At 40.2% G+C, this 10,907-nt stretch overlaps 1 protein-coding gene across 6 annotated transcripts in view; it reads left to right on the top strand.

The window, feature by feature from the left end:
- The first annotated feature begins 2,372 nt into the window (after positions 1 to 2,372).
- The window catches only part of brsk1a (BR serine/threonine kinase 1a), a 14,729-nt gene continuing 6,194 nt past the window's right edge, over positions 2,373 to 10,907 (top strand). For 2 of the 6 annotated variants that reach the window (XM_017418541.3, XM_017418540.3), the window contains exons 1-13: positions 2,373 to 3,576; positions 3,716 to 3,810; positions 4,033 to 4,118; positions 5,109 to 5,249; positions 5,439 to 5,555; positions 7,018 to 7,051; positions 7,507 to 7,575; positions 7,681 to 7,827; positions 8,097 to 8,128; positions 8,271 to 8,435; positions 8,633 to 8,730; positions 9,570 to 9,723; positions 9,830 to 9,890. In XM_017418541.3, the coding sequence (XP_017274030.1) occupies positions 3,492 to 3,576; positions 3,716 to 3,810; positions 4,033 to 4,118; positions 5,109 to 5,249; positions 5,439 to 5,555; positions 7,018 to 7,051; positions 7,507 to 7,575; positions 7,681 to 7,827; positions 8,097 to 8,128; positions 8,271 to 8,435; positions 8,633 to 8,730; positions 9,570 to 9,723; positions 9,830 to 9,890 (1,284 nt within the window). In that variant the 5' untranslated portion in view covers positions 2,373 to 3,491. The remainder of the gene's footprint in view (positions 3,577 to 3,715; positions 3,811 to 4,032; positions 4,119 to 5,108; positions 5,250 to 5,438; positions 5,556 to 7,017; positions 7,052 to 7,506; positions 7,576 to 7,680; positions 7,828 to 8,096; positions 8,129 to 8,270; positions 8,436 to 8,632; positions 8,731 to 9,569; positions 9,724 to 9,829; positions 9,891 to 10,907) is intronic. The other 4 variants (XM_017418539.2, XM_017418538.2, XM_017418542.2 and 1 more) reach the window with 4 other exon arrangements.

Here is a 10,907-nt window from a genome sequence, read left to right as displayed (position 1 = left end):
TGGTGACAAACAATATTTATTTTTAAAAAAACTTGTATATTAGTGCTATTAAAGCAGTGATTCATATCTTTTGAAGTTGGGTTTTGTGGAAAGGTTATGAATAATTAATATTTTACCTGTTGTAGATAGCTCTTTAAACAGCCGCAGTCTGGAAAAATAGAGTTTAATTCGAGCTATTGGCTAGTCTGAGCATTACATTGTTATTCTGGTAAAAAATATCATGATATCCTTGCAGAAAATGTCCCCAGGCTGCATTGGAAGTGCTACAGCTTGGTGCTGCTGCTATTTGCTCTTGTAAATAACCATAATCTTCCAGGTAAAAGAAAAAAAAACAACATGCAATGCAAAACTGACAAGTGATGTGAAGATTTTTAGTGTTCACACATACTGCTATGATTTTCTTGAGATTGGAGATGTTTTGAATTGGTAACAATCCATCTGTTATCACGTCAGTCTATTCAGATTATAACTCGTTTCTCCAAACTGAGCTTGTTCGTGTTTCTAAACCAGTTGCAATATTTTAAATGTTTAACTATGAAATAGCCTATATTTATAAAATACACTTATTGCCTTCCAGATTTTTATACTTTAATTATTCAGGCATGTATGGTTTTACAAATTCATACGACCAGTCACTGTCTAAATGTCATCCTAAAAGCTGCAGATCATAAAGCTGTCTGTACAGGCGTACCAAGTTATTTTGAAAGCACCCCGGGATCCCCTCACCGCAGTGTCTGGCAGTGTTTACAAATGTCTTTCATGATTTCAGAGAGGGAGGTGTTCTCTGCGACCACAGAGGCCACAGGGAGGAAGGTGATGAGGTGAATGCTTAGTTTCAGGAAGACACCCGACCAGGAGAATAAAATATGGCAAGCCGATTCATCATATAATAATTAAACAGGCTCTTCAAAGCAGGTATCTGTCATTCTAATTTACTTAGTCAAAAGGAACATTTCACCTATCCAGAATGCCATCTCTCTGTTTGCAGTCAACATCGCAGATGTCTCACATTAATTATTCATTTTGTGACAAACCCTTACTGTTCTCATTCACGTTTATTGGGTTTTCAACTCTAGAATTTGTATAAATTATTTAAGGAAGATTGATGCTGAGTTTGGAAAGGAAGGGATCTCTTCTAGATATCCCAAATGCTCTGATAACTGTTGTTAAATTTCAAAACAAAAGGTTCAAATTTTAACAAATTATATTGGTCCTGCCCACCGCAACATGAATATTTTGCAAAACAGTCCGTTTCTGCTGTGTCATTCACACGTCAATGGCATTTTTGCTGAGATTTCTACAATCACTTTTAAAATGGACATAATAAAACTGTTATTTGTGCTTCTGTGTAGATTTGAGATCCATAACCTTTGAGAAACGGTGACAAAGCAGCGTAGTTTTCACTTGCCTGCTATTGTTTTTTGCTTTGTTAAAAGAGCTGTAGAAACAACAGCAATGAAGCTCTTTTAGCATTTTTTTCCTTTTAAATCTGACTTTCTTCATTTTGATCCGGTCGCCATTAAACTTTGATTGTGTGGTGAAAAGGTTGACGGCTGAGAAGAAATTGTAAATGAGAGATGAGATTTTTTAAAGCCATTTTAAAAATGTTCTTTGTTTTCTATTTTGATGTGTCAATAAAACCTGGATGAATAAACATCCAACTTATCAGGATACCTCGGCTGAAATAGGGGAACCTCCATGGAGCCGGGCTCAGATTAGAGCTGCTGCTCCTCCTTATAGAAAGGAGTCGACTGAGGTGGTTGGAGCGTCTGATTAGGATTCCTCCTGGATGCCTCCCTTTGGAGATTTTCTGTGCACTTCCCACTGTGAGGAGACCCAGAGGCAGACCCAGAACTCGCTGGAGGGATTATATATCCTCTCCGGCCTGGGAACACTTTGGGATCCCCCAGGAGGAGCTGGAGAGTGTGGCTGGGAAGAGGGAGGTCTGTTCCCTCCTGGACCTGGTACCCTGAGCCTGACTGTTATTTTAAAACATCAACAACAACAAAACCTGTGTAAATATATTCTCTCTTTCTCACTTTCTCTCTCTCTCTCTCTCTCTCTCTCTATATATATATATATATATATATATATATATATATACAGTTTATATATATGTGTGTGGTGATGTAGTTAGGCCCTATGTAGTTTAAAGTTAGTTTTTTAAAGTCAGTCTTTGTGAGGATGTTGAAATGTATGTTTTTACTAGCAGAAGTAATATTTTAATCATATTTAATTCCTCTTCTGCCGAGTAAGAACCTCATTTCACCTAGCGATATTATTGTTACTGAAACAAAGTAATGACTTGTGTTTGATTATATGTTACAACGGCCTGCCTTAATAGCGGAGGGCGGGGCAGAGGAGGCAAGAGGAGAGAGGATGGAGAGGAGAGTGAGACCCGGATGCTGATGCGAATGGGCCGAAGGAAGGAAGGAAGAGGAGAGGAGAAAATATCGATTTACGGCAAGAAAACGGAGTATCGTCCAAGGGGCCTATTTTTTTTCCTTGCGTGAACCGTAATCAGAAGCGAGGAGGAGGAGGCAGCTGGAAATCGTGCGGGCCAATTTGTGCTGTTTTACCTGTGTGTGTGTATCCGCCGATGACGGAGGAGGACACGCCAAAGGAGAGAGGAGAAGATGCTGTGATCCGCTACTTGCAGTGATGTAGGGAGGCAGAGGCTGGTAGAGGCAGGGAGGGGGTGGACTACGCTACGCTAAAAGATGGATGTTCGGCGGGGAATGCGCGTTTCACCTCGACGTATTATGAGAATGTGGTGGCCGTTTGACGAAACTGACCGTTTGGCGATGCCCGGAAACTTCACACAGCGTCGGTTATTTTGACAGGCGCGAGGCAGCCGTCGGTCGAGGCGCTGAGAGCTAAAGCGAGCCTCGCTGCTGTGTGGGAGAGCGGCGGCGGGGCTAAAATAACATGTTACACCTGTAAAAACAGGTCTAGCGGAGAAAACAGCGTTGATTTAATCTTCAGGGCGAGCATTTGTCGGACGTTTCGTTTGTGTACGCGAACGGCAAAATAGCATAAAGCGCTGCAGCAGAGGAGAAAAAAAACTAGCTGTTTCGGCTAGGCGTTTTCTAGTTAACGTCATAAACCTGACTAGACACAGATAAGCTAATGTACATAAGTGAAACTTATTGGTTTTATTTTGTGGGGTTGTGGTTGGTATTTAACGCATAAAGCAGCCAACTGTCATCTCGGTGTCTCTCCTCTATCACTAGCTATTTTGTTAAGCATTAATGCTATGTTAGCCGTGGTCCAGAGCACGACATATTTAGCTCGGTTTAGATGAACAAGCTTAGTTTTCATCATTTTGTCATGTCACACTCGGATTAACGGCGTCGAATAAAAAAAAAGGCTGTCCCTCCAAGTTTGTGTCCCACAACAACTCCCGCGTAAGCTGTACAATATCACAATAATTGCAATAACCACAGTGCAGTATTAGTTATAACTGTGTCTTAGCGTTCAGTAGGAGCAGTATGAGTAAGGAACTGTCTCTGAGTCAGTCTGCTCAATATGTTGGGCCCTATCGACTGGAAAAGACTCTGGGGAAGGGACAGACAGGTGAGAGGACTCAAAAGTTTTACAGTGAACAGATGTAACATTGCTGATTCTTCCCCCCCCCCAACGACAACAAAACCACCCATGCCTCTGTTGTTGTTTTTTTTTTTCATTATTTCACCTCTCTTGCCTTGTCTTCCAGGACTGGTCAAACTCGGGGTCCACTGCATCACGGGTCAGAAGGTAGCCATCAAAATAGTCAACAGGGAGAAGCTGTCCGAGTCGGTCCTGATGAAGGTATGGTGTGACGCCTCTGAGGCGGCGGCTCACAGCGATGATATCAGTGTTATGTTTGTATACAGCCTGCTGTGTTAAGCTGTAAACAAACTGTACCATATTCTCTATATTTATCATCTCTGTTAGCTCGTTTTTCCTCACTTCTGATGCTTCAGAAATCCCACTGACCAGCTTGTGTGCTCTGCTTTAGTATCTTTACTTCTGTCTCTTCTGTTTGACTAGGTTGAGAGGGAGATTGCCATTCTGAAACTGATTGAGCATCCGCATGTGTTGAAGCTGCATGATGTTTATGAGAATAACAAATACCTGTGAGTTCACTCGGCATTTGAAAGAACTTTCCTCTTGCATGCTCTCTAACAGGAAACTGATCTTTGTAACTGGGTGTGTTTACATATTACTTTAACAAAGGGACAACATGTCTTGTTTTTAACTCTCATTAATCAAAAATTCGATCTTTCCTTTAATGGCGTTAAAACAAAGCTGTTGGCTGAAGGGGAGTAGCATCTATGATGAAGTACATTAATTAATGATGACTAGTTTAGACGTGTCTCAGTGTAAAATGGTGATACTGTTCAAGAAATAATTTCAATAATAATATTATTTTTAAGACATGTTATGCTACTAGTATAATTCAGACATAAAATTTGAAACACAAATAAATCACAAGTAACTTAAAAAAGTAAGAAAAGGGGAAAGTTTGACATAATCAAAATAAAATCACAATGACACAAAAGATCAGAAAATCAACTAAAATGGATTCTGGATCAAAAAGCAGCAAGCAAGAAAATATATAAATCTGATTCACTCATCAACGTTTCACCAATTACGGTTAAGTTTCCGGCACTTTGCCCTTCAGATGATTAAACCTTTTGAGTACAGAGTCTCCATCTTCATGTATTCTTATTTAGAATATAGAAACTTTGCACAGAAAATGTCTGGTACTTTAAAGAAGGGCAGTGTGCTCGAAACATTATTTGTTTAACAAAGTTTTAGCTATTCTTTTTTTAAGAAAATTTCCAAACTCTGAAATATTTTAAACTATCATTCAGAAGTATGTAGAGTGACCAGAAATTACTGCAAAACATCTCTAAGCGTGCCATTTTTCTTGTTCATTTTTGTCAGTGTAAAAGAAAATAAATCTTTGACATTTAAATGTACGTTTGTGTAAGTACTATGGTCATTAATGAGGTCAGCAAAATTGATTGAGAAAATCCTAGAATAGATCATATATTTTTGCCCACTTCCTGTCATTTTAAGATGAAAGTTTGCAAACTTTTGTTGTCCTTGTTTGCCAACAGGTACCTGGTATTGGAGCATGTGTCAGGGGGAGAGCTCTTTGACTATCTGGTGAAGAAGGGTCGGCTAACTCCGAAGGAGGCCCGAAAGTTCTTCCGGCAGATCATCTCTGCTTTGGATTTCTGCCACAGTCATTCCATCTGGTTGGTTTTTACACGGAGCGGTTCTTCTTAGATGAGGCTTGCTCATATGTAGGATCACGAATTGCTCAGCTCTGCTGACTCCATTTGAAGCCGACTCATTGAAATAATCTATTGTTGAAGGCGCATTTTTGAACCCATACAGTTACATACGAGCTGACCTACAGTAATGGATATCTGTTCTGTGTGCAGTCACAGAGACCTGAAGCCGGAGAACTTGCTGCTGGATGAAAAGAACAACATTCGTATTGCTGACTTTGGCATGGCCTCCCTACAGGTGGGGGACAGTCTGTTAGAGACCAGCTGTGGGTGAGTACCAGCACTGTGTACTGTGTTTTCATATCTGGAAATAGTCACTTTTTACATATTTAGTAACTTGCAATGAATACGGATTCATTTTATGTAATATGTTCCTCAGAAATGAACCTAAAATAACACATCTTTGCATGTTTCCACTGATATAAAAAGACACTGGAAGGGCTACTGACAACACTAAGTGAGGTTCATGACCACCATCTTGCTAGGTGCCATGTGTTTCACCCTGCACTAGTTAACGTGTCAAAGCCATACATTGTTAAGCCTTGTGCACCTGTATGCTCTGTCACAGTCCAAAAAAGGATAGAAATAGCCTTATTTTACTTTAATAAACATTAATTTAGCATATTATGAAATCAGGAGATAAGAGGATGGTGTAATGAGCCTCCCACCAAGCCCGATCAAGCATTAGTGCAGGGGTGTCCAATCCACTATCCTGCATGATTTAGTTGTTTCTCTGCTTTAAGACACACCTGATTTGAATGAATGACTGATTAACCGGATTCTGCAGAACTTGAAGACCTGCTGAGGGCAGGGAAACGACTAAAACATGCAGGATAGTAGCCCTCCAGGACCGGGATTGGACACCACTGCGTTAGCTGCAGAAAAAAGCTGACTCAGTGCACTACCATTCCCGTACCATCGACCATATATTAACAATTTTATTAATAGTCAATGGTCCGCACTCATGGATCAAGCGTTTGGCCTAAAAGTAAATGAAATGAGCAAGTATTCAGCACTTAGTAATAAAATTACTAAGTGCCATAATCATTCTAGCCAGAACAGTACAGTAAGTACTTTACATGTCTGCTTAGTCTTTCCAGAGCTCTGCTAACAGTGTCTGTAATTAAATGCACATGGACTAATAACTCAAACTTTACGATGTAGTCTTTTTCCTCTGCAAATATTTAGGCCTTATATAACATGCACTTCAGTATTTAGACATGAGTTTTTGTCTTGCCTATACACTAATTTACTCATGTTTTACATATTGATTTTACTTACAAAATGGGTTAAGCACAGATAAGTTTTGATTAATGAATGATTTTCTGACAGCATCAATAGGCATCCACAATGGGCAAGACAGATAAAAGCTAAAAAGGTCAGGTTTTTCAGTGTTTTATGAGCTAATATGCCACAATACTCACCTATGAAACATAATAGCATGGTCTTTGAAGTGCAGGTTCAAGTATTTATAACAATTGGTGGCAAAGTTTATTCCTCAGAAATCCATGGTCTGCTGCCATACTGGCAGAAGCTAGCACCTGCCAAGATGGTGGCACGATTTCTCGCCTTCAGTGCATGTACTCTAATACAACAATACTGACATACTGAGTGTACACATGTGTTACTTTTTATAAAGGGCTTAGTTTTGCACTTGCTGCTACCTCTGTCAAAAACCTAATATTTATAAGCCTCATAATGTTTCATCCAACATGTTTGCCTTTGATTTCAGATCACCACATTACGCCTGCCCTGAAGTTATTCGGGTAAGATTCAAGCTCTCACACGGCGTCTTCCTCTAATAAAAAAATATGAGAAACTGATTTAAATGAATTATTAATTATAAGCAAAAGCTACTTGAGCTGAACACCGGCTGACGGCAGTAACGATTTTCAAATCAATGAAGATAAATGTAAAAACTCTCAAACGGCTATTAAATCTGTAACTTGTGTTGATTTTATGATGCTCATCTCCGGTTAGGGCAAATCTTTTTTTAATCGCTTTCTGCATTCAAAAGATTATCCAGATCTATAAATAAAAGGTTGTTTTCACTTTTTGGGAGAAGTGTAGGGATTAAAATGGATTACATCATTTCTTTTGACAGAAATACAGTCAAGTTTAATCCTGTAGGGCCCCTTAAATATGTTTAAATGAGCTCTGAGGGTTTATTTTGAGTCTTTTTTGTGTTCAAATTGTTAAGAAATAAATTTGTCTTCCTCAGGGGGAGAAATACGATGGGAGGAGAGCAGATGTGTGGAGCTGTGGGGTCATTCTTTTTGCCCTACTGGTGGTCAGTGTTTCACTTGTGTTTTCACAAGGACGTCTGGGCTCTTCGGAGAGAAATCTGTTTTTTTTAAACTGATCTCCGTCCATTCTTCTCTCCTCTCTCCTGCAGGGTGCCCTGCCTTTTGACCACGACAATTTACGCCAGCTCCTGGAAAAGGTGAAGAGCGGGGTGTTCCACATGCCCCACTTCATCCCCCCGGACTGCCAATCACTGCTCAAAGGCATGATTGAGGTCAACCCAGAGAAAAGGCTGTCGGTATGTGACTAATCACTTTATAGTAATCCATCCAAACATCTTATCTGGCTGCTGTTAATAAATTAAAGAGGTTTTTCTTGTTTTACCTTTTCTAAAGGAACTTGTAAATGATAATTTTGCCATTCAATATTCAGAGATGATGAAATGTGCAGCAAGGAAAAAAAAAAAGATCTAGTGTGAAGTGTTTGCACATCACAGCTATGTGGCCATCTGGCTGTGAACAGACTGTAGAAACTAATGGCCCCATCTGCCCTGTCACCTCTTTACAGCTAGAGGCCATTCAGAAACATTCCTGGTATCTGTGAGTATGCATTCAGTTCTTTCTTTTTTTCCCCATGAAGTGATGCTGCACCATATTTATTCTTGCAAATGACTGCACATCTGTGTGTTTTTAAAAAAAATTTTTTTAATAAACTTGTTTGGTTGGGTTTCAATGTTCAAAGGGGCGGTCGTAACGAGCCGTGTCCTGAACAGCCTCCTCCCAGGCGGGTGTGTGTGAGGCGAATCTTGTCACTGACTGAGCTGGACCCAGATGTGTTGGACAGCATGCACTCGCTTGGATGTTTCCGAGACCGAGTCAAGCTCACGCGGGATTTGCAGTGTGAAGAGTAAGAATGTTTTATCTCCAAATGTGACAATTTCACCGAGTGTTTTGATTGAACGCCAACATAATATGAGGTAGACATGCAATAAACATGCTCAGCAGAGGGATCCTTATAATATACATATATATATATATATATATATATATATATATATAAAATCTGTAATTAAGCTTTCCTTTCTTCTTTTTTGTGTGAATCAGAGAAAACCAGGAGAAGATGATCTATTACCTACTGCTGGACAGGAAGGAGCGCTACCCCAGTTATGAAGATGAGGACCTGCCTCCGCGCAATGATGTGGGTGAGTCATTAGGGTTGCAGAACGGATCCATTTAAGGAACAAAAAGCTACTTTTCTCAGCCTTTGTCTAAGGGAAGCGATTAAGCCATTTTGGCTGAGCTCTTCTATTGGGGTTACCATGTCTTATGCTTTAAGACAGTAGAGATTTACGTTACTTACGATGCAGAAGTTAGCAGTTTTTTATGCGATTAAACATCAAATTATTTGCAACCCAGCCATCACTGTGTGAGAGGCGCGGGACACCCTGGACAGGTTGCAAGTCCATCAGAGGAACATCATTCACACTCTCACTCACACCTAAGGACATTTTTAAGAGTTACCAATAAACCTTACATGAATGTTTTTGGTCTGTGGGAGGAAACCGGAGTAGTCGGAGTAAACCCACGTGTGCACAGGGAGAACATGTAAACTCCAAACAGAAAGGCCTCAGGCCGTGGAGTGATCCTGCAACCTTCCTGCTGGGAGGCGACAGCTCTAACCACGGCTCTGCTGTGCCACCCAACAATCGTCATAACAGATTCTTTATTGGAACAAAACTGGGAGAGGGGAGCCATCTTGTGAATGCAAATGAAGCTAAGTTTACCACAATCACAGATGGTAGACAGAGCAAAAGGCCTGTGGAAAAACTGCTGTGATCGTGTCAACTTTTCAAAGGTGCAAACATGGCGACAACCTGAAGACCCACTACCGCTTTTAGTTAAAGGAAAAACTGTTTTTTTTTTTCTTTTAGAGAAACACTTCAACTGCCGTCTTTTTGTATATCACACAGCGCTGTCAAACAGGGCAGCTTTAGCTGTAAGCTGCTAAAATCTGAAAATCATTTGTTGTGCTGCACTTCAGCCGACCCCCCTCGAAAGCGTGTCGACTCCCCGATGCTGACGCGCCACGGCCGCTGTCGTCCTGAGAGGAAAAGTCTGGAGGTGTTAAGTGTTACTGAGCAGGGGTCTCCAACGCCACCTCGCAGGGCTCTCGACACAGCCGCACACAGCCAGAGGTTTGGTGTCCTGTCCTTCCGTTTATACAGTACAGACACACTGAATGTTATGAAGAGCTGAGGAATTCTGTCTGTTAGTAATATTTAACTTTAGTCTTTTTGTCAGGTCTCGCTCGGTCAGCGGAGCGTCGAGTGGTCTCTCCTCCAGCCCTCTCAGCAGCCCCAGGGTAAGGCAGGGATTGCACACATTTGACTGCTGCACATAATGTTACACATAACATAAATCTGCAACATAAAATACTGTATTTCCAGCTCACATTTTTAACTAACTAGCACAAAAACCTAAGTGCTAAAGTTGAACTTGTTGTTGCAGTGATTCCCAATTTTTAGTACCAGCATGGTTTGTTTTTTCTCTGAGGCCTAATGTGTGCATTATATTTTATCTACACCTTTTAGATTCAGATTAGCATATGACACAGCACTGTGAACTGTTTGGGACATTAAAATAAACCAGACCACAGTAGTCCCTTTCTGTTACTATACTTTTCAAAACAATACTTCTATTTTGACATTTGGTGTATCACACCTCTATTCAGGTTTGACTGTTTGAAGAAAGAGTGTGTTTTTTGTAATATAAGAAACCTCTATTATACAAAGAAATGTTTTGCTTTTTGCAATTTACTACCTCACTAATTTTGGTATGGAATATTAGAGTCAATATTCTTGTTGACATATTCTGCAATTTTGAAGTTAAACTGTTTAAATTTTTCAGCTCTTTACAGCCCTTTGTAATATCTGTATATCAATGTTCTCAGTCATTTTTAAACATCATGACACCATTAAATTCTCACCCATACTTCTTTTTTTATGCCACTTCTCCTCCTGTTTGTGCATGTACTACTTCTGTAAGCAGCCAGTCAGAAACCAGAACTAATAAGTTACATAATATGTAGAATATTTTGCATTTGAGCTGTGTTTAAAGAGTAGGTTAAATAATGAAGATTGGCTGCACTTGCTCTTCATCCTCACTGCCGCGGTTCTCTTGTCTGTGCATTCTTAAATCTGTCACAACCACCAACCCTCACATGCAAAGAGCACTTAAAGGTTAAAGATACTTTCATAGTCAGCACTTTCACTGTTAAAAAAAAGCACTCTTCTGTCATTGAGCATGATATTCATTTCCATCCTTTCTTCATTTTCCATCCCTTCTCTTTCTTGTTTTCCATGTCTCTCAACCCCCCCAC

The sequence above is a fragment of the Kryptolebias marmoratus genome, linkage group LG17, assembly GCF_001649575.2.
Source record: "Kryptolebias marmoratus isolate JLee-2015 linkage group LG17, ASM164957v2, whole genome shotgun sequence".
Taxonomy (NCBI): domain Eukaryota; kingdom Metazoa; phylum Chordata; class Actinopteri; order Cyprinodontiformes; family Rivulidae; genus Kryptolebias; species Kryptolebias marmoratus.
Note: the sequence above shows the minus strand (reverse complement) of the source record. Positions and strands in the feature narration are given on the sequence as shown.